This window comes from Fundulus heteroclitus, chromosome 2, assembly GCF_011125445.2.
Source record: "Fundulus heteroclitus isolate FHET01 chromosome 2, MU-UCD_Fhet_4.1, whole genome shotgun sequence".
In the NCBI taxonomy this organism is placed as follows: Eukaryota; Metazoa; Chordata; class Actinopteri; order Cyprinodontiformes; family Fundulidae; genus Fundulus; species Fundulus heteroclitus.
The window spans coordinates 19,766,133-19,788,542 of record NC_046362.1 but is presented as its reverse complement, the minus strand read 5'-3'; the positions used below and the strand labels follow the sequence as shown (position 1 = coordinate 19,788,542).

At 42.5% G+C, this 22,410-nt stretch overlaps 1 protein-coding gene across 1 annotated transcript in view; it reads right to left on the bottom strand.

Moving 5' to 3' along the window:
• Positions 1 to 22,410, bottom strand: part of otogl (otogelin-like) — a 46,518-nt gene that overhangs the window by 16,826 nt on the left and 7,282 nt on the right. Inside the window, exons 10-36 of the mRNA XM_012873716.3 lie at positions 21,477 to 21,583; positions 21,258 to 21,364; positions 21,038 to 21,163; positions 20,845 to 20,953; positions 20,712 to 20,758; positions 19,368 to 19,513; positions 17,721 to 17,847; positions 17,423 to 17,600; positions 17,215 to 17,339; positions 16,921 to 17,130; positions 15,825 to 15,993; positions 15,312 to 15,386; positions 15,041 to 15,084; positions 14,649 to 14,814; positions 12,442 to 12,549; positions 12,120 to 12,258; positions 11,257 to 11,391; positions 10,989 to 11,135; positions 9,633 to 9,752; positions 9,324 to 9,440; positions 5,224 to 5,380; positions 4,227 to 4,253; positions 3,936 to 4,115; positions 3,569 to 3,847; positions 943 to 1,060; positions 772 to 851; positions 29 to 687 (exon numbers count right to left, since the gene is read on the bottom strand). Coding sequence (XP_012729170.2) covers positions 29 to 687; positions 772 to 851; positions 943 to 1,060; positions 3,569 to 3,847; positions 3,936 to 4,115; positions 4,227 to 4,253; positions 5,224 to 5,380; positions 9,324 to 9,440; positions 9,633 to 9,752; positions 10,989 to 11,135; positions 11,257 to 11,391; positions 12,120 to 12,258; positions 12,442 to 12,549; positions 14,649 to 14,814; positions 15,041 to 15,084; positions 15,312 to 15,386; positions 15,825 to 15,993; positions 16,921 to 17,130; positions 17,215 to 17,339; positions 17,423 to 17,600; positions 17,721 to 17,847; positions 19,368 to 19,513; positions 20,712 to 20,758; positions 20,845 to 20,953; positions 21,038 to 21,163; positions 21,258 to 21,364; positions 21,477 to 21,583 — 4,002 coding nt within the window. The remainder of the gene's footprint in view (positions 1 to 28; positions 688 to 771; positions 852 to 942; positions 1,061 to 3,568; positions 3,848 to 3,935; positions 4,116 to 4,226; positions 4,254 to 5,223; positions 5,381 to 9,323; positions 9,441 to 9,632; positions 9,753 to 10,988; positions 11,136 to 11,256; positions 11,392 to 12,119; positions 12,259 to 12,441; positions 12,550 to 14,648; positions 14,815 to 15,040; positions 15,085 to 15,311; positions 15,387 to 15,824; positions 15,994 to 16,920; positions 17,131 to 17,214; positions 17,340 to 17,422; positions 17,601 to 17,720; positions 17,848 to 19,367; positions 19,514 to 20,711; positions 20,759 to 20,844; positions 20,954 to 21,037; positions 21,164 to 21,257; positions 21,365 to 21,476; positions 21,584 to 22,410) is intronic.

The following is a 22,410-nucleotide window of genomic DNA, read 5'->3' as shown; positions in this document are numbered from 1 at the left end:
GAATTTTACCTGCAAAAGTAAAACTTACTGTGCATGGGCCAGTGGGCCAAGGAGGTCTGGTAGTGACCTCTTCGGTCACAGAGGTCGTTTCAGGGCTTGTGATTATCTCTGTGCTGGGAGCGGTGGTGGGCTCAGTTGAAGGAAACGCAGTGGTTGTTTCCACTGCGGTGGAAATCTCTGTGGTGGTCGTCGTTTCCGGTTGTGGAGTAGTTGTGGGTGTGGTGGTGGTTTCAGGCGCAGTTGTGGTGGGGACAGTTGTCGTGACGGTGGTCGTTGGTGGCAGGGTGGTCGGAGACGTCAGGAGAGGCGTGGTCGGCGTGGTGACCTCGGGGGTAGTTGAAGGGACCGTAGTGGGAGCAGTGGATGGAGTAGCTGAGCTAGCCTCTGTGGTCGGAGTCGGAGTCACTGTGGTTGTACTGAGGGTGGAAGTCTCAGGTAGAGTCGTAGAAACAACAGTGGTTGTAGACGCAGGTGGGGGTGTGGTTGGGGATGTTGTAAACAGAGTAGTGACTGTTGTAGTGGTCGGTATGGTGGTGGGAATACTGGGCGTGGTGGTGGTGGGTGCGGTTGTTGTGGGGCTGACAGTAGTGGAGGAGGGTGTTGTAGTCGGGGCTGGGGGCGGTGTAGTTGTTCTGTTGGAACGGGTCACATAGGCAAACGGTGTCGGAGTCGAGGGAAGGATAACACCTACAGGAGACAATTTAATACACATAAGTGTACCATAAACTATGACCTTTTATGACAAGGACAAAAAATCAGGCTTGCACTCACAATCCTCTGCGTAGACACAGCGTCTTGTGACTTCATCCAGCACCATGTTCTTTGGACAGCGAGGGAAGCAGCCTTCCACCCTGTAACACACACAAACAATTGTATGGCCAGACCCGAGCGTAGATGATGTTGGCTGTACAGCGAAGGCCCGTGTTGAGCCAAGCTTCTTACGGGGGCAGGAGGTGGCACCGCGTCGCTTCCGGATCGCTGCACGTGTGGGCGCAGGGACCCGCACAAGCCTGATAGCGCCACTCGCACATCATGCGGTATGGTATCACAAAGGGGCTGTCTGCAGTACCAAACAAAAGACACACATTAGTCAGCCTTTCTGTGTAAAGTATTGACATGTACACTTAAAGTGAGCCCAATAACCATTTGGAATCACAAATCAGCTAGAGCCACAAACTACGGCGATAAGTTTGGCAAAGTAATCCAGAAGACACTAAACTTTCATAATATGTGTAATTTTAGTTTTTTTAATTAGATTAATAGAAATGAGAATATTAGGATCATTTGAAAATGTAAAGGATGACATGGGGAAAATAGCACCACAATATTTCATACTGTTACTGCACAAAAGACGTGTATGCAGTTTTTCTAAGTGGGGGCATTTTTTGAAAACGGCTTTTTGCTGTGGACAGGGGAGTAAGTGTGATGCTTTTTAGGGGCATTTTAATCAGTCGCTCGATGCTTTCTTTCCTCTCTGCTTCTTTGTAGTAAGCACTTCATGCCGTTGTATTGCACATCAAAACACTCTCCACAGAGCAGTGCTAAAATGCCAGGAGCAGCTCTGCAGTCAGTTTAAAAAAAAAAGTTTTTCAAAGAAAGAAAATGACTCATCAAAAACAAGATCAGGTATCAACTGGGCTCTGCAACACCTGTAATTGTTTTGTTTACTCTTAGCCAGCTCTAGTTTCAATTGATCCAACAAAAAAACCACAATGTCATTCAAATTCCACTCACATACACCATAAGCTCAGCACTCTTGGTAAGTGAGCCTGAAAATGTATCTGCCATGATGATATATCGACACGTATTAGTTGATATATGTATCAATATATCAGATGCTATTTTAAATCGAGTGGAAGAAGATGGTGTAATTGGAGTATTTTCTGTTTTTTTAAAGTAATTAACTAATAAGGTTGCGCATGAGGTCCTTACCTTCACAATCTGCTGGTAGTTTCAGTGTCTTCGTAACCATGTTCTCAGTTACAAGTAACATTTTGTCTCCGTTTTTGTTTTTAATTGCACTCGCTATGGTGGAAACTATTATTTTTTTGCTGATATGTCAGTCTAAGAAAAAAAATAGGAGCACCTAGTTATTTAAATAAATTGAGAGCAGTTTATATCAATTGCTCCTAGATTTATAGTGCTGCATCGGCTGCTGATCTCCTATTACAATGATATGTGCAGCTTTCTCCAGGAAATTAAATGTCTTAACCGGATATAAATCCTTAAAATCACTTTATAAGTCTTTTTTTTTGGAAAAGAAAGACTAAACACCCACGCAATTTTTTCATCACCGTATGCACCATGTTGTGCTTACACCTCTCAACGCATATAGTACATCAGACAGAGGCTTCTAAGAGAAAAACTGTTTGTCTTTTAGATAAAAGACTAATACATTCAGATAAATGAAGGTAATAAGAAGTTGTTGTTATGAAATTGAATTATAACACACTTCCTCAGTGGTCCAGAAGATACAGGCGTAAAGAAGAACATCCAGAATTAACCAATTTAAGTTCCTACTAAATGTAGGAACTTAAATCCGACCAATATATGGTTGTCCACCTAAACTGACAAGGCCAGAGCAGGACAGCAATATTCAGAGGAAAAGTGAATATTCTGGAGGAACAAATCACTGACTTTGTATCTTGTTTCTGTTTATTCTGTCTCCCTGTCTTCAGTCTCCCCCTTCACGTGGCTCACTTGTGGTGTTACTTTCATCTGGCCTCCTGCTTTTCTCTCCGTGTTTCCCTCTTCATCTAACCCACCTGTTCCTTCCACTTATTGTCAGCTTCTTGGGCAACACTCTGTTCTGTCCTCACCAGTTTTTGACTCCCTGCTCTGTTCCAGTTTGGATTTCTGTAAGTTTGCTGTCTTTCATTAAATTCTCATCTCACACTTCATCATGTGGCTTCCCAGCTCTTGCCTGACACATAATTACATTATTTGTTATACTCCCTACTAATCTGGCTTTTATGCAGGACGAAGAAAGGTGTAAAGCGAGCTGCTGTTACATCAAAGTTTGTGTTTTGCTGCTCAAAGTCCATAGCTAAACCTGACCAGACCTAAAGTTTGTGGCCAAACAAAAGAATCCGAAAGAGGTTCAGATGTAAGTGTTGTGTGACACACTATATATATTATATTTTAAAAAGTATCAACTCAGAGAGCTGAACACAAATGCGTTCCACACCTCTTTGATTATTATGTGTAAAAACATAAAAAAAACTACATACACCTTTCTAAACATTTCCTAATACCTATCTTCTTTTTGTGCATCACATAAAATTCCAATAAAATGCATAAAATGTTGTGATTGTAATGTCAATGTGTATATACTACCTAGGATAGGCACTATTGGGTTAAAAAATAAATAAATAAATGATGCTGCCTTTGATTTTGGTAATTCACATGTTTGGGGAAGTGAATAACTTTCCAAAAGACAAGGTGGGATTAATATTTGTGATCAGTTTCCTAAACAGATCTCCAGATTGATACTTATGGCGATGATGTGATCCCCAATAATTCTGGGGCTAACTGTCTGCAAGTTATGATACATGCTTGTGTTGCTGACCCTCGAGCGCGAAGCTGCTGCTGGCCTTGAAGCCCTCAGAGGTGGCGTATCTCTGCGCTCGGGCCGCTCCGCGGGTGAGTGTCAGAAAGATTCCCGGTTGGCTGACCAGTTCGAAGGAGCTGTGACCCGGTAGAAACAGACCCTGGTGCTGGATGAAGGTGGCCCGGCGACCGAACTCTTGCCCCCGGCTCCACTGCTCCAGCTGAAGGCGGCTGCGTCCTGACACTGTGAGGAAGTAGTTTGGCCTCTCTGCAGACTCCAGAGAAACTACAGGAACGCCTGAAAAACCAAGAAACGTCTTACTAATTCACCTCATCCCTCCCAGAAAAACCAGTGAGTGTCGCTGTATGTGATGATGGATTCTCACGTGACGTCCTGTTCCTCCACAGGCCGGCAGTGATCATAAAGTTGAACAGAATGCCCGGGGCAGGCAACTGTCCCGGTCTTTCTCTTACGAGTGGAAACACTGAGCTGCTGGTACGGTTCACTCCGAACATGGTGTCATTAAGGACAGCGCTCACCAGAGAAAATGGGCCATCGCCGAGCTCTTTGGGGAAATGAGACAGGATAACAGGAAATAAGTTTGATGACAAGCCCTCTGGGAGATGATAGAAACTAGTAAACAAAAGCAGGAAGGAATATCCTCGCTTGCACGCACCTTGATTATAGTATTCACAGTCATAGGCTGAAAGAGACATAATTCAGAAGTTTCTCAAAATCTCAGAGACAACAATGTCCAAAGTTCACAGTGTCTTACAAAAGCAGTCATACCTTTCAACTTTTCACATCATCAAACTTCAATGTCATTTATTACAATTTTATATAAAAGAGCAGCACACACCTTACTTTGAACTGGAAGGAAATTGACACAAAAAAAGTCTAAATGGTTTGTTTCACATTTGTACTCTGCCTCTGTAACTCTGATACCCCTTAATAAAACCCAATGCAACCAGTTGCCGTCATGAGTCAAATAGAAAGTCCAGCTGTGTTTAATTTAAGAAATTGAACTGTTTTGTGAAGGCCTCAGAGGTTCGTTAGACAACATTAATGAACACAATGAAGACGATGCAAACATTTCAGACGGCCAAAGTCAATGCAATGAAGTATCTTAAAGCAGAGTTAAGGATTGCCTTGGGTTAGGGTTGGGGAACATATATGTATCTATCATTCTATCACATGGACATGTTTTGGTCAGTCTCTGCTGCTGTAGCCATGATTTTACCAAGCATATTGTGCTGTATTGGTACAAGAAGGTGGACAACTCCAAATCTGACTTTTTAAGGCATTCTTTCAACAATGGCTTTTTTCTTGCCATTGCTGGATTTTTTATTCAACCTTTATCTATACAGGTATTCTCACTGAGATCCAAGATCTCATTTTCAAGAAAGACCTGTTTGATAAATGCAATGGAAGGTTGTTCTACAAAGTACTGTCATAATTCCTGTCACATTTTTTGGATATTTGCTGCGACAAGAAAACCATGTCTGAGTTTTCTTCCGATTCCTACTTATGGTGTTTCTTGTCTGTTACATAAAACCCTAATAAAAGACATTGAAGACTGAGGCTGTACAATGACAAACTATATAACATTAATTCAAGAAGTACGGCAGTGAAACATCCACGCATTTTAGTCCGTCCTTTTTGAGCATACTCACGGCACACAGAGGGAGACCTCCAGTGTATCGCGACCCCCTGTTGGCAGCATTTGTGTGCGTACGCAGCGATGGACGTACAGAGACACTCACAGTCTCCCCCGCGGTTACAGTTGCATGTGTCTGTCAGGCAGTTCCTATAAAACCAGGCCACATCAACCTGAAGGGCACGCACAACAGGCATACACGGTCACAAACCCAGAAACACACACATAATCACAGACTGAACCAGGCCAATGCTCCCCGGGAGAGGCTGGGAGAGATCTTGTTTACGAGATGAGTAGGTTTTTTTTTTTTTTTTTTTAATAATTCAGGGGAGAAGGATTGATGAGATATCAGGACAAAAGGAATGTGGGTCGGATTCTAGTGCAATATATCAGATGAGTGCTAAGATGAACAGCCGAAATACCCCAGGTAAGATTAACAGGACCTCCATTCTTTGACAGCAAGTTTTAAAATTTACTCGAGCAGCACATTTCGTTTCAAAAGCACTTTAATCTAGCAGTTTCCAAGCTTTTCAATGTCTGAGTCACAAAAAAAAAGAGCCTCGAAAGATAACTATCAGAGATGGAAGCGCTCATGTTTTGAAAATAATCCAACTAAACATTCTAATAATAAGAATCTAATATTTATTTTTTAATCTATTTATGATCATTGTTTTTATATACGCTCCTATAGACAAAAAAAAGTGTCCGTAACAATCAAGTTCATGTTTCTTTTTATGTTTGATTCTTCATTATTCCTGGGGTTTCAACACCAATGACGAGGGTTGGCATTGAGTAAATAATAACTGAATTAACAATGTCAAATTTAAATGAGTATTTTGCCAGTACTACATGGTCTGTAGTTAATATTGTGACGGTGTGTCACAATCGTTGACGTTCCAAATGCCGCAGGCCTATTTTTCTTGACATCAATAGATATTTAGTTTTTTTCTATTTATAGAGTTGCTGTACAGTTGGAACCAGATGTTTACACACACTGTATGAAAATACTATTTTTTTTTGCTGTCTGAAAGCAAATGATAGTAAACTTTTACTGTCTTAGCTCTGCTCAGTAGTGGAGGGGATTGATCAGTGTGGTATTAATGAAATTAACAACAGGAGCATTAAAGGCAACAATGACACAGCCCCAAAACGGTAATGTTTTTACAGGTGGAGGCCACAGACATTGTTTACCCCTTGGCTTTTTTTGACTGCTTTTTGAGATATATTTCCATTTGACCAGGATTTGTGTCACTGTTGGTAGCATGAGGTGATACCTGGACCCTACAGAGGTTGCGTAGGATGTCCAATGCCACCAGGATGGTACCTCAACATGTGCCATTGCCAGATTTTCCTCCATGCACAGTCTCAAGAGCATGGTGAAAATCCCAGGAGATAGCCAGGTACTCTTGGAGAGCTGGACAGGACCGTCAGAGGTCCTTCACACCTCAGCAGGACTGGTATCTGCTCCTTTCTGCAAGGAGGGACAGGATGAGTACTGCCAGAGCCCTACAAAGTGACCACCGGTGGGTCGCTGACTCCCATCAAACGATTAGAAACATACTGCCTTTGTCCTCTAGTAGGCCCTGAGCTCACTGCCTGGCTCCATAGATTTGGCATTTGGCATAGAACGCTGGAATTACCATAGAAGATTCTACACTGTACATGATAAATGATGACATCCTGACTTCCACTAGGTGTTGGGATGAAATCTTTAGACCTGTTGTTAGATCATTCACTGGTGCATTGGGCCCTGGGCTCACCCAGGTGCATTGTACTGACCGGCCTGATGTGGTAATAGTATGCAGGCAATTTCTGGATGAGGAAGGAATCGATACCATTGACTGGCCTCCATACTCCCCTAACCTAAATCCAATAGAAGATCTCTGGGACAACATGCTTAGATCGATCGACACCACCAGGTTGCACCTCAGACTGTCCAGGAACTCAGTGATACCCTGGTCGGGACCCCAGGATATCCCAGGACACAATCTCTTAAAAACTATGCCCAGATGTTGTCCAGCAAATACATGGGGGTGATGCAAACTACCAAGGACCGTTTTGAGTTCCAGCAATGGCATTTCAGAAATTTGGACAAGCCTGTCACATGAGTTTTCACTTTTATTTTCTCTGTTTCTATGGAACAGAGAAATCTGTGGGTTGATAGTTTACAGTTTCAACAAATGACGTGTAATCCTTTTGTTACAAACACAACATTCCTTAATTTATTTATTGTGCAGTGTAGTATATGCTTAAACCCAGATGGGCAATAAGGGGCCTTGATGGCTGGTGTCCTGCATGTTGTGGTAGTGTTCCTGGTGGTCCTTCTCCTCAGCCTGCCACTAGTTCTATGGGAACCTCCTAATAACCATTAATAACCACATTATTTATATGTGTTGGAAAACATACAGGATTATCCCTGCTTTAAGTAACTCTGCGAAGCCCAGACGAGAATGTCATGGCTTTATTAGCCTATCAAAGGTTAACCCATAGCACATGAGCAGAATCGAGGCACACATGTGGAAGTATCTTCGTCCAACAATGCAAGCAGACTGCTTTTTTTGTGTGTCGTGGAAAAATCTAATGAATCAGCCGAAACGTCAGAGAGAAAAAAAATTGTGGACTTCCACATGCCTGGTTCCTTTTTGTGCAGAATTTCCCGATGCATAAAATCTGCCATGCTGATTATTTTGATCAATTGTACACAGCTATAAACACCATGAGATTGTCCAGGCATCATAATGTTCAGAAAGGAGACAGGTCCGACACCACAGAGATAAATGTGCTTTGGTGATAAATGTACCTAACGACCCCAGAACAAACCAAAAGACAAAAGATGCTGGCGAAAGCTGGTAAGAGAGTGTCATTATTCACAAAACTCCTGTATTGACATGAGCTGAAAGCCCACTCAGGGAACAAGAACACTTTACTTGTAAAGGCACATAAAACAAAAGTTTACAAAGGAACAAAACCCTTTACCTCTGGAGACACATCCTGGGGTCCCATAAAAGAAAAAAAAAAGTATTTGCATGTAATGACCTTTGTTATATTTGGAGGAAAAAGGTTGGCTTGCAATCTGAGAAAACACTCCCAACCTACTGTGAAGTACAGGGGTGGTAGCATCATGTTTTAGTGGGTGTTTTCTTTCTGGGCAGAACGCACTGATGTGATTTGGGTTAAGTTTAGATTGAAAATTGAAGCAACATTTCAAGACACCAGCCAGGAAGTTAAAACTTAGGCACAGATGAGTTTCTAAGACATTGTACACACGTAGCTGGTCTTAAAAAAAAAAAAAAACATCTCCTCCACATTGCTTAAAAAAAAAAAAGCAAGATTTGGGCAGAGCTGAAACGGTGCGTTCCAAACCGGCCTTAGGTACATAATTTCTGTCAGGATGAATGGATCAAGGTTAAGTTCAATTCAGATTATTTATATAGTGCCGATTCACTACAAATATTTTCCCAAGGCACTTTACAAAAAAAAAGGTAATTCAGTCAAATTATACAGACAGATTCCAAGTCAAATACATAATGTACATTCCAACTGATTGCATCAAACGATGCAATCAAGTTCAGTTTATCATTCAAATTGGTTAAAAAGTTTTTTACTGTCATGAACAACAAAACAAGGGTGTTGTATGTAACAGGAGATTTCATTTTGAAATGTTCAGAATTATATATATATATATATAAAAATTCTCATCCAAGGGACAAAACCCTGGAAACATTATTCATTTGCATTTCATTGGTAGATTATCTAAGTAACATACAGCGGGTGCCACAGACACATTTATGGTTTCTGTCAATGCAAACATGGCTCCATCTACTGGTAATAAACAGATGAAGAATACTTTAATATAAGAAAAGAAGATAGCTAGGTTTGTGTGTGTGTGTTTTAAAGCCTGGAACCTGGTGTGTGATTTATCTCTTAAATAACAAAAAGTGTATTTGCTGGGGATCAGTTAAGAGCCGTTCCCATAACCCCTCTCCGACCCCTTCTCCCCTGTTACAAGCAGGATAACCTTTCCACAGCAGCATTTACTCTGCATGAATGCGTGTGTGTGTGTGTGTGTGTGTGTGTGTGTGTTGGCGATTGTGTGACCATTTTAGTGGCACTCACCACGTTGTGACAGGGTGCAAAGACATCGCTGTAGAGGAGAGCACACTCCCTCTTAGCGTACGGCTGTCTCCCCAAGTCCCTTTCACACGGTCGCTCAACTATGTAGTCACTTTCACACTGAAACACACACACACACACACATACACACAGAGGGAGATCAAGTGTCTGATTACTCTTAAATATCACAGTGGACTCGAGGGAGACGGGCTCATGAGCAACGGTGAGCGAGGGAGACGTTTATAGACAAAGACAAGGAGAAGTAAGGGGGTGGAGGAGAGATCAATGCTTTAAGGTTAAGCTGAGTCATACCTGTCCCAGGGCCCAGCTGTTTCCAAATGTCTGCGCGTTGTTGACTTCCATGTGGCTTGATGTGGTCATATCGTTGACTGTCACGCTGTCGAAATTTCCACACAGGCCACTGAGGAGACCCTGCAGGAAAAACGAGAGAAATACATCATGTAAAGGTGTTTGTATTTTTTCCCCATGCGGTGGACTTAATGGGATTCTACATGAATGCCCAAGACAAAGTAAGGCATTATTATGACATTGAAGGAAAAATACATATGGTTTTCACTTCTTTTTTTAGGTCTATAAATCTGTTAGGTGTGCATTGTGTATTCAACCCCTCTGAGTGAATACATAGAACCACAGAACCACTATTCACCTTAACTTAGAATTTAAGAATGTGTATGAGCATGTAAGAAACTTTGCTTTGCCAAAAAAAGAGAGATCATGATCAGTTTGGATGGAGAGCATCTGCAAACAGCAATAATCAGCTTTTCAATTAAATTGAGGTCTAAACTTTGACTAGGCCAGTCTAACATAAACATGCTCTGATCTAACCCATTACATTGTAGCTGTGGCTGTAAGTCTACGGTCACTGTACTGCTGGCAAGTGCTACCCATCAGCTCGGATCAGCTCTGTCCGTGCTAAAGAAAAGCCTCCTAACAGCATGATCCTGCCCCCACCATGTTTCACGATGGGGATAGTGTATTCAGGGTGACGTGAAATTAGTTTTTCCTCCAGGGTTCAGTTTTGGCCTCATCCGACCTTAGCACCTCCTTTTACCTGTTTGCTGCGCCCCATAAATGGCTTGTAGCAAACTTTGAGTGAGCTTTTGTTGTGGCTTTTTTTTTCTTGCCACTCCTCTATAAAATCCAGATTTGTAGAGTGTACAGCATATTCCACCTTAGCTGTGAATTCATGCAGCTCCTCAGGAGCTACCATCGCCCCTTAGCTGCTTCTCAGCTCAGGGCTTTCCTTGAATTAAACTTCTCCCTCCTTGACCTTGTCTGGTACGTCTTCGTGATGTTTTTTGTGCCCCAAGTTTTCGAACAGACCTCTGAGGCCTAGTAGTCTAGCTCTAAATTAGTTAGAGCTAGACTACTAATAAGGGGATTTCTGAAGCCGCTTGGTTCCACAGGATTTTATTTATGGGTTCCAATTTAAGGGAGGCTGTATACAAATGCACAACATGTTTTTCAGACTTTCATTTGTAAAATATTTTGAAGAAAATGTTTAATACCACAAATCGTTTGTGTTCACATAGAGGCAAATAAAACACACTTATTGTTGTAATATGACAAAACGTGAATGTGAAGTTTGTTTAATTTCTTCCGACCACCCTCTTGCACGTTTGAGAAGATTTGGTTCCTTATTCACACCTTCCAGTGGGGTCCGGCTCTGATGTGCACAGTGGTCTTGCGGTCCCAGAGGATGGTCAGATCCTGACTGGAGAACTGGACCACCGTGTAGTAGCCTGCGTTCCACAGCTCAAACTCTGACCCCCGGCCCACAACAGTAGAAGGACTCTAAGTGGCGAGCACAAGAAAAAATTATGGGACAGCTTTAAAAAAGACACATAGAAATTGAGCATGTTTATGGCTTGCTGTGGAAATATTCAGAGTGTAACTCTGTGGGTAGAGCCTGTACAGGATTGCCAGAGTTGTCGGTGAAGTAGATCTTGGTGAGTCCCACGTGAATGACCAGGATTTTCATGCACACAATGCCGCTCTCATAGCAGTCCTTGTTTTGGGCAACAATGGACACTTCGGTTTCTCCAGCACTCTGGTGAGATAGGAAGGAAAATAATATTACTCCCGCGATTTATCCCCTTCCTCTCCGACCGTTTGTGGGGGACAGCTATTACCGCTCCCATTGTATGTTAAGAATGACAGAAATGCCAGAAACATCCGACCCCCCCAGTCTGGATATATCCGAGCCGACTAGACAAAAGACGTAGTGTTGAAATGTTAAGTTGCAACTCTGACCTGTTCTCCCCGTTCTTTTTTTAGGCCTGCACGCCGGCCAGCAGTCGGTCGGGTCTGAACCAGAAGGTCTGTTCTGCTAATTCTAATTCTATATCCCTGGGAGCGTAGGAGCCCTGGGGTTTGATGCGAACACTGCTCTCTTTGTATCACTTTCAGCTTTGCTCAACGTCAGCTTGCGTTACCGTAGCCCCACACCCAGCTCGCTCGCTCACTCGCTCACTCACTCACTCACTCACTCACTCACTCACTCACTCACTCACTCACTCACTCACTCACTCACTCACTCACTCACTCACTCACTCACTCACTCACTCACTCACTCACTCACTCACTCACTCCACAATTCAATCTGCTCTAATTAAAAAGAACTCCCTCTTTTCGAGATTAGAAATGACCTTATGTCTTCTTTCGCCGATTCGAATCAGTCTTGGGCACCGGAAATGTTAAATCGACGTTACTTTCCGCATGCTAACTCACTGATAGAATCCCTTTTATCGGGCCCGAATGCAAGCATGATAGACTCACTTTGAGCAGATAGACCTGGCAGTCGGTTTGGTAGTCGTATTCGAGGCCGTCAAAGGTGTGGTAGTGTCTGTCGCTGTACACCGTACACACAGCCGGACACGGAGAGTAGCTGCAGTTGAAATAGCCCCGATGGCACACACTTGGAGGGCAGACCACCCGAGAGAGGGGGGGAAAAAAGAAGCAAGGAGCAGAAGAGTGAATTGAATTAGATTGCTTTGCTTATAGATTTGAAGTTTTATCCGTTACGACAGAACTGCAGCTTTAATAATTCATGTTCAGGATAGAAAAGAGAGGTAATAATGAGCACAGGAGAGACATTTACCATCTGTAGCAAGATGTTTCCACCACTTGTCCGGGCAGGTATTCAAGTCCGAGCCAAGCGCAGGGGCAGTTCTCTGGATAGTAACACTCCCCCTGGTGCAGCACCAGCCTTAGAATGGGTTAAACACAGGTAGAGCTCAACTCACACACCTTGCAAGCAAATACGTTAAATCCTGGTGCTGCACTTTCGCTCATTAATTAGAATTGATTACAGATTCAGACGAGCTTACGGGCAGCCTCTGCTTTAATGCTTGTTAGTTGGTTAAGCCTTTCAAATCCAGGGAATCTATTGGAGATCAGAATGTCTTTTGGCTGAGAGTACTGAACAAGGTAAATTTACACAAGATCATAACTATCGACTCCGTGGTCATACCACTGTCATGATAGACATTGTTTGACCTAAAGCAAATAATGACCCACATCCAGCGCCCTACAAGTGACATTTTGTATTAAAGCAACCACAAACCTTGAAGTATTTTATTTGGATTTTACAGGATGTACTCAACAAAATAAATTCCGTTGTGAATTGAAAGAGAAATTATAGAAGGGTTTCCATTTTTGCCCCCCTCCCCATAAAAGAAATTCCCAAAAGTATGAGAGCATAGCACACATTTTAAGTTAGCCCCCTTTACTTCAATAGCTCTAAATAAATTCTTGTGCAACCAGAAGTCCCTCTAATACCTAAACACAGTATGTCATTAATTAATATCCAGATAAAAACAGTTTTTCATTGATGGCATCAGAAGTCAGAGAACCTTAGTGAACAAACTGCGTCATAAAGATCAGAGAAGCAGTGGTAACTCTGGAGGAGTTAAATAAATCCACAGCTCATGTAGGAGCAGTTGGGACTATTCCAAGGGCTCCAGATTGACAGGGACCCCCAAAAATAAAATGTTTAAATATATACATGAGCTTTCGGGGTGATTTCGATTTTTTTTGTCATGGGGCCCAAAATTTGTGATGGCAGCCCTGAGTGGGAGGATCTGACAAATGGAAAACCAGTAGCGGAACATTGCAGAAATTAGGCCCTCAATAAAGGAGTGGTCAATAGAATGCCATTACTAAATAAAGCTATAAGAAGATGTCTTCTTTTGGAAACTAATCCTGTAGAGAAAACAGCAAACGTGCAATAGATAGTGCTCTGAAATTTAAATTTACGCACTGAACACTGCATACCCACAGTTAAACACGGTGGCGGCACCATCGTGCTGTAGGAAAGGTTTTTCCTAAACAGGGAAGCTGCTCAGAACTGATGGGAAACTGGATAATCTTTGAAGAAAACCTGTAAGAGGTTCCAGAACATACTAGACGTGTCCCAGCAAGACAATGACCCTGACCATATGTCCAAAGCTACAAAAGAATGGATTAGATCAGTGGTCGTCAGACCTTTGACAGCAACTATCACCTAAATAACCAAGTTTTCCAAGTAGTACCATCTTCAGGTGTGATGGTGCGATCCATTTTTACTCAGAAACTGAGATTAACGGGTTTTCAATCTTCAAAACTGGAACGCAGTCAAGTTGGTCAGATGTTAATTCAAGATCCAAGTTCCAACTAGAGGTAAATAGAGCATAGCATGTAGCCATCCTCAATTGTCCCTTTCTTCCCCGTCATCCACTTAATCACAATTTATTTGTTTGTAATCACAATTTATTCCATCACTAAAGGCAGCCCAAGTGACACCAGTGGTAGTTTGAGAACTGAGACCTGATCAAAGCATATCCTCATCTGTTAGAACGGCCCAGTCATAGTTAGGACATAAATCTAAGACTTAGGCAAAGCAATACTTAATAACTTATGTACACACAGACTGTTGTATAAAGATAAATCAGCAAAAATGTTAGCCTCTGGATGGGCAAAGGTGGTAGCGACACAACCTAAAACACTTGCAGCTAACTGAATCAGAATGCGGTTCAATAAAGTAGATAGTATAAACATTTTTGTTTTACCATATTTTCTGAAAACCACATATGATTATCCTTCCACAATGATGCACTACTCTGTACTGATCTATCACAAATAATCCCAATACAATGGAATTTGTGTTTGTTACATGACCAAAATATTAAAGGTCTGAGCAATTATGAACAGTTTTGCAAATAACTGTTTGTAAAAAAAAAAAAATGTAATTAAATAAAGAATACATAAATAATAAATAGAAAAAAAAGCATGGCAAAAAGACTGGAAGAAGGTAAGCCCGTGTATTACCCTGGAGGACAGACACAGCCTGGTATGCATGGCGTGTTGGGTGGGCAGGTGAGATTCAACATCAGGTTACGGCAGGTCGGTGCACAAGCCACGCCTCCTCTCTGCTCCGTGCAGCTGTGATACACTTTTCCCTCTGGACACTCTCCCACCTCTGCGCTATCTGCTTCTGCAATATCCCCACACGCACACGCACACACGCACACACACACACAGTCACTCAGCAAAATCAACGAACCAGGCGCTTAAAGCCCCAACAGCAGCTGCCACTCATGAGAAACATACTCCAGCTCAAGAAACGGAGCTCTCTTGATTCATTCTCTTGTTCATGCCTGGAACGGCGTGAACGAGAGAAGGGCGCTAAGGGAGGGAGCAGAGGCAAGCAGAGAGGTTACCTTTTTCTTCTGGCTCGCACTCCATCTTCCCATTTCTGCACAGGCTGGTGAAGGAGACACGAGGGACAAGTGGCCAAGTGAAAGGGAATTATGTTAAACACAATCTCAGTTTAAGAGCTTTATGCCTCATTTGACAACCACTCAAAGCTTTTTCTTTCTTTCTCAGATGAATCAAATGGTGTATTCAGGTATGACGGTGTGCGGTTAGGAGAGCAGGAGAATAAGGTTTTCATTTAAAATGTTAGCCCTGGACGGAGCAGCTGTGACCTACCAAGGGCCAGATGCACTGAAGGTCACTTCCCCCGGCTGCGATACGCCGCCCATAGAGTAGCAATGACACTGCGACCTGACGAAAAAACTCATTGCATTATTGTGATGCTTTCTACGTTGACCTGAAGACAACAAAAACGATTGACGCGAGCCATTTCCCTGTTGCACTCAAAGCCACGGGTTTTGTAAGGATACACTGCAAAAAGGGAACTAAAATTAAGTAAAACTTTCCTGAAATTAATGTATTTGTCCTTGATTTGAGCAGGTAAATAAGACTATTTGCCAATGGAATAAGATTGTTGCACTTAAAATATGAACAATTGATCTCCACCATCTTATTTCAAGTGCAGGATGTCCAATTATCTTATTTCAGGCATCAAAATACTCATTCAATTGGCAAATAATCTTATTTACCTGCCCAAATCAAGGAAAAATACACAAATTAAAAAAAAAAAATGTACTAACTTTTAGTTCCCTTTTTGCAGTGTAAAACAAGGGGATGCATCAGTCTTACAGCTGCACACAGCGCCTGCGCACGTCGTCGTAGTAGCTGCCGTCCGGACAGCCGCAACCCTCGGCGCAGTCAGCCGGGCTGCAGGTCTCGGCGCTGGCGAGCGCGCGGCAGGATCGGCCGCAGGACGACACGCACGAGTGGTACAGCATTCCCCCAAGGCAGACAACTCCTAAACCAGCAACACCAAAACAAGACTCAATAAAAAAAAAGGAATTTCACAGAAGAATCAATTGATTTCACTAATTCAATTAAAACAGTGAACATTTCTATTACTTTTGATAATCATGGCTTACAGATATTATAAGGACAAAATTCAATTTCTCAGAAAATTACAGTATCATAAAACACTTACAGTAATAAAGATACCTTCACATACCTTGTGTTAAGCTACTTTTGAACCAGAGACTGTGTCAGAAAAGTGATTCTGTGACTACGGGGGGAGATGTACTAGACTGTTGCTCAGCGGTTCAAAAATCCTGCTTTTAAATGAAAGTTTGTTTTCAATTTTGAAAATAAGTTCCCAGATTCTGGAGGAACCTTTAGGAAACACAGAACATGGCTGCTGGAGGTCCACTCTTTAGTTTCCACGGATAGTTAGAATTTGAGGAGATGTGTAATCTGCTGGTGTTGGTCCTCTGTCTTTTATCAAGTCCAAAGTCAGGCTGTCTACTGTCACAAAACATCAACACATACTTCATTGATTATGGTATCACTGTGTTTGATTGGACAGCAAGGTCACTTGTCAAAAGGTCGCTGAGTGATACCAGACCCAAGAATACAGAAGAGCTGAAGGCTGCTGTTAAAGCAACCTCAACACTTTAGCAGATCCATAAGTTGATTGCTTTTATACCACAACGCATGGATGGAGCAATTCATGCAGAACGAGTCCCAGCCAAGTATAGAGTGCATATTCTATATACTTCATCAACAGATTTTTCAGTGGGACATGTATATTGTAAAATTCTCTTATTTGGTTTTATGTAGTATTCAAATTTTCTGAGAAACTGAAATTTGGGTATCCATAGCTTCAAGCCATAATCATTAACACTCAATAAAAAAAAGTATTGACATAGATTTAGGAAAAAACGTTCCTTACCGCACTCAGACACCTGCGATCTGAAATTCACGTGGACTCCGTGTTTGGAGCAGAGGTAAGCGTAGTGAGCCAGCGCAGTGCACAGACAGCTGCTCCCACAGCGGCAGGCCTGGTAGCGGCACTGCTGCTGGTAGATGTTTGGGCTGATGTAGTCATGACACGGCGCAAACACGCCCTCCAAAACCACATCACACTGGGAAGCATAGTAGGCTGGGCCACATTCAAAAAGATTATCATGGACTAACCAAGCCAAGACAGTCTAAATCTAATGGTGAAATCCATTCAAATAATTACCGTTGTGCTGGTTCATCTCACATGGGTCTACGATGGGCAGATTAACTGGAGCAACACAAGCAGATGACACTTTCCAAGCATTGGCATGAAGCTGAGGGGTACCTTCTATCATCCCTGCAGGAGACCTGCAAGAAAACGCAAATACGGTCCACGAAGAAAAATAAAATAAAATTCAACGTTCATGTTTGTGTAGGAGTAACTTGCTTACAGGAAATCATCTCGCAGGTTTCCGTTAAATGTGCCGCAAAGTCCCAACGTTTGGCCACGCCACCGGCTGCCGAGCTGCAAATACACCCGCCCTCCTCGACCGTCATAATGCAGGCGTAAACCAATCCCTGCTTTCAGCTGCGTGAACACAGAGGTCAGTCTGTGCACCTCCACTGCATCTGTGCACGCAGGGAAGATGGTGCATGTTTAAAAGCTAGGCTCGAGGACAGAAATATTACTTCTACTCTGTTGTCAAAGTGTGCTACAAACTATGCAATATCATCACTTGTAGCGTCTACCATCAACATAGGGCAGGGCGGGAGCTGGGTTGACGCCAATTATCACCTCCCCCTCTCTCGTCAAGGTGATCTGATGACTCACGTCTTCATCCAACACCACAGTCACTGACTGAATGCACACCTGCTGCTGCCATCAAACAGAGTTACAGAATGCCAGTCATGCCATGGAAGTACACAGTACACATTATGCTGCAAAAAAGTATTTGCTCACCCATCGGACTGATTTAACTCTGGAGTTATAATCATATCCATGGCCACAGATATATAAACTCCAGTACCTAGGCATGCAGATCTCTTCAATGAATATTTATAAAAGATGGGTTGCTCTTTGGAGCTCAGTGAATAACAGTTTGCTACTGTGATAGGATGCCATATGTGCATTGAGTCCTGCTGAGAAGCTATTAAATGTCCCACAGTCAACTGTTAATAGCATCATAATAAAGCAGAAGCGACTGGGGTCAGCCACAAAGAGGTAAGCCACGTAAAAATTACAGGGCATAAGGCGATGCTGAGTGCGCAGAGGTCAATGACTTTCTGCAGAATCAACGGCTATAGACGTCCAAACTTCATGAGGCCTTCAGATTAACTCCAGAACAATGAGCAGAGGGCTTCGTGGAATGTGTTTCTATGGCCGAGCAGCTGCATCATCAAGTACAGCGCAAGACACCGGGTGCAGCGCTGTGGATGCTACGCCGCGGCACACTTGAATGCCCGCCGCACTGTAGAGGACATTCAAGCACTTGTTACAGCATATCGATACATTTTGAGCAATTTTATGCTCCTCGCTGAACGGTTTGGGTTTGGCCCCTTACCTTCTAATAGCTTATGTAACAGTGCGTGCAGCAAGGTCCCTCAGGACATGAATTAGCAAGTCTGATAAGCTAGAGCTCATGTCTGCTGTGACCTCAACCTGACAGAACACCTTTTGGGATAAATCTGAGCAGAAAGTGTGAGTCAGGCCTTCTTGTCCAATTTCAGAATCTGACCTCGCTTCTGGAAGAGTTGTCATATATTACCATAAACATTTCTTGGTATTAAGAACAGGGTGTTATTAAAGTTTATGTGTGTAAAGGTAAGTCACCCAGCAATTTTGGCAGTATAGCTTGCATTAAAAGGGCATTGCATGGGCAGTAATGGTAACTGAACTGAATTTATGCAGCACTTTTCTAGTCAAGCGACATTCACCCATTCACACTTAATAACGAGCACATATTCATGCACAAATCGGTAGAGTTTAAGTGCCTTGCCCAGGGGCACATCAATGTGTGGCAGGAGGAAGCTGGACTCAAAACCACTCTACCCATTGAGCCACAGTCGCCTCATAACAAAAGAATAGAAGATACAAACTACAATCAGGCACCAGAACAGCTTTGGTGTGTTTAGACCAAAAGTTTAAGACAAACCATTGAGCCTAGAACAGCTGAGAAACAAAGGGCCTCCTAAATGTGACGGAACATCTCCTCAGAAAGCAGCATTGAAAATTAGATTACACTTTTAACTTATTGAGAAAGAAAAACACAAAAACAAATACCATGCCGTCTAATTTAGAAGTAAGCCTATTACTATTGACTCAGTCCACAGATTCTCAACAGATTGTGTTTGTCAGTGTTGTGCTTTATTCTTCATGTGTACAGAGCAGAGTGCTACCTCTTCGCAGGTGGTATACTGCAGCGTGACGGTGAATTTGCTGCTGCCTCTGCTCTTCGCCAGCACATACTGACACGCCCCCGGCTGGAGAAACACCCTGCCATCGAATGTTGTCACAAACACGTCTCCTACGACCGAACACTCGGCTGGGACGAGAAAAAGAGAGAAGAGCCTTTTCCAACTCCTTTCGTTTCCTGCTCTGTTATCTACAATCCCCCCAAAATTAGGACACCCTAAAGTTTTGTGTTGTTTAACATAGTTGGGCATGTAGACATTTAATATCAATTTTACTAGCACTGTACAATTACGCATTTTTCAACTAAAATGTACTAAAAACAATATAATTTCCTAACAGGAGTAAATTTGGACAGTCCCACATTTATTCCCACATGACAAGAATACTTTCTGGAATGTTTGCCCTGTTGAAACCTCGGAAACAACAGTTTGGTGTTCACCTAAGAGATGTAAAGAGAGATCTTTATGTTAGGATTACGTGAGCTTTCTGCATCTTTTAGAGAAAAGACATAAGCAGTTTATGAAGCTGGTGAGAGTTTTATCGAAATAATGTCAGCCAAAATATCCAGGTTGGCTTTCCAAGCAAGCTCACCCTGAAAACAGACAGCAATATGCTTCCAAATAAGCTAAAATGTCCTCTTGGAACCTACAGCAGGATCTTGCTACTATATGTCATCTCAAGGCACTTTCCAATGTCAAATTCAACCACATTATACAGTCTGGTCAAAACGTTTTCTATCTAAGGAAACCTAGTAGATTGCATCAAGTCTTGCCTAGCAGCATTCACTCCTAATGAAAGAGTGTAGAACCACAGTGACAGTCGTCTGTATTGTTGATGACTTTGCAGCAATCCCTCATACTGAGCAAGCATGAAGCAACAGTGGAGAGGAAAACTCCCCTTTAACAGGGAGGAAAAATCTCCAGCAGAACCAGGCTCAGTGTGAACGGTGTGCCTTGACTGACTGGAGGTTAGAGAAGACAGAGCAGAGACACAAAAAAGAGACAAAAAAGCACAGAAGCAGACATTGAAGAGGAAGAGGCTCAATAACAAATATATTCAACTTAGGCATGTGGTGTGGGTAATCTATATTTAGGAGGTAGGGTGTCCTAACTACTTCCAGAGCAAGAAAACACATTTCTGTGGACATACTTCGTAACCAAGTAAAACAAGGTTAATTTGAGTTTGATTTTGTTGTTTTAGTAATTCAAATCGGTTTCTCCTCCAGCGATAAAAATGTTAGACATTGATATTCAAACATTCATTAATAAAGAACTAAATATTGAATAGGTTTTCCCATTTCTTTCTGTATGTTTTTTTTTCTCCCTTACCTGTGCAGGTACTCTCTGTGCAATTCCACACTCCTCCCATGCAAACACTGAGAAAGGAAAAAAAAAACCAAGTAATAAGCAAGTAAATTATGTCATACGTTCAAACGGGGGGGAAAAAAAGTTTCATACACACCAAACACTGCAGCCCTGCTGAAGCACCTGCCCTTGCATATACGGCGTCCCGTGATAAACACAAGGACACTGAGAGGCAGGGATGCACGTTCCGTTCTGCAAGATGAGACCTGTGTGCACAGAACGCTTGAATTCAGTCACCGTGACTCATTTTGACGAAAATGGCCAACCATCCTCTTGTTTGGTTTAAATACCATCGGGACAGTAGCAACCATCCAGGCAGTGCAGGTTGGTTCCTAGACACTCTTTCTCAAACGTACAGGTGGGAGGACAACAACTGATACAGTCCCTATACACGAAACTCTCCTCACAGCCGTCGTCTGCGAACGCACAAACAGGATAGTTGATTTGACAACACAGGAGTCTATTTAACATGCGTGTGCGTGTCAGTGAACAGCTGTGGAGAATCCTTACTGCAAGATGGAAAGCTGTCTCTCCACTCTCTGACGGGATAGCCAACATGCGAGCAGGCTCTGGTGTATTCAACCAAAGCGCGGCAAAATGTTTCCTCGTCGTCGGACCTAAAGGATGAAGAACAATTTTTTTGGAAGGACTTAGTTCCTGAAATGAAAGAGTCTGGTGGAACAAAAGTTTTGGATGCAAACGGCTGTCCGTGGTCAGGCGGCGACTTACACACAGAGGTCAGAGACACAGCTGGCAACGAAGGGGTTTGGGTCAATGTTTTCATGGCAGGAGAGAAATGGGAAGAAAAGGAGAGCGCTGCATTTCTCGATGGCGTCCTGCGGGTTTGCAAAAACTGAATAGGTAAACATCTAGGGGAAAAAACACGTCATAGTACATACACTGTGGTTCTGTGCAAAAGTTTACATACGCTCTCAACGGGCATGACTATCGCATGAATTGCGGTGTTCTGATACTGCAATAGAGCCGTTCTCTTTCCTGGGTGGAATGATTAAAACTTCAATTATGTTTCGAAAATGTGAACCTGTGAGTTACAAGTTGCTATGGAAAACACTTATTTCTGTCTAGGTTTCAACCATCAGACCCTCAGGACCTGCGTCTTGGGTGTTCTGACAGTACGGCGGTCTCAGGCCCACATAACAACTGCTTTTGGAAAAGCTAAAGCAGGCAAACTGAACTCCATCCTTGGAAATACTTAGCATATGCTGAAAAGCTACGTTTGTGACAGGAAAACCAATCAATTTAAATTTGTTCTGGGATTTCGGATAACAAGACAATGACAGTTACCAAAATATTATACACACAGGCTCAAATATATTTGCATGTACAGTTTTGATCCTGTATAGATTGGAGAAAACCCACTACTATTTTTACTTCTTTTTCTAATTTGTTCTTTTTTAATATATTAAAGTTGTCTGTTGCATCATCATTCCAACCTTGAAAAAACCCGGTTAAAATAAACTATTAAAAGCCACAAATTATTGGCAATCATGCAGATTGGCAATGCATGGACATTTGGAGTTGTATAACTAAACAAGTAACCAGTGCACAGAAAATATAACATGAACTATAATGTCACAGGTCTTTTTTAGCCAACAATTAGGCATAGGTCGGTTCCCTACTGTTAATTATGCTTCCAAATCTA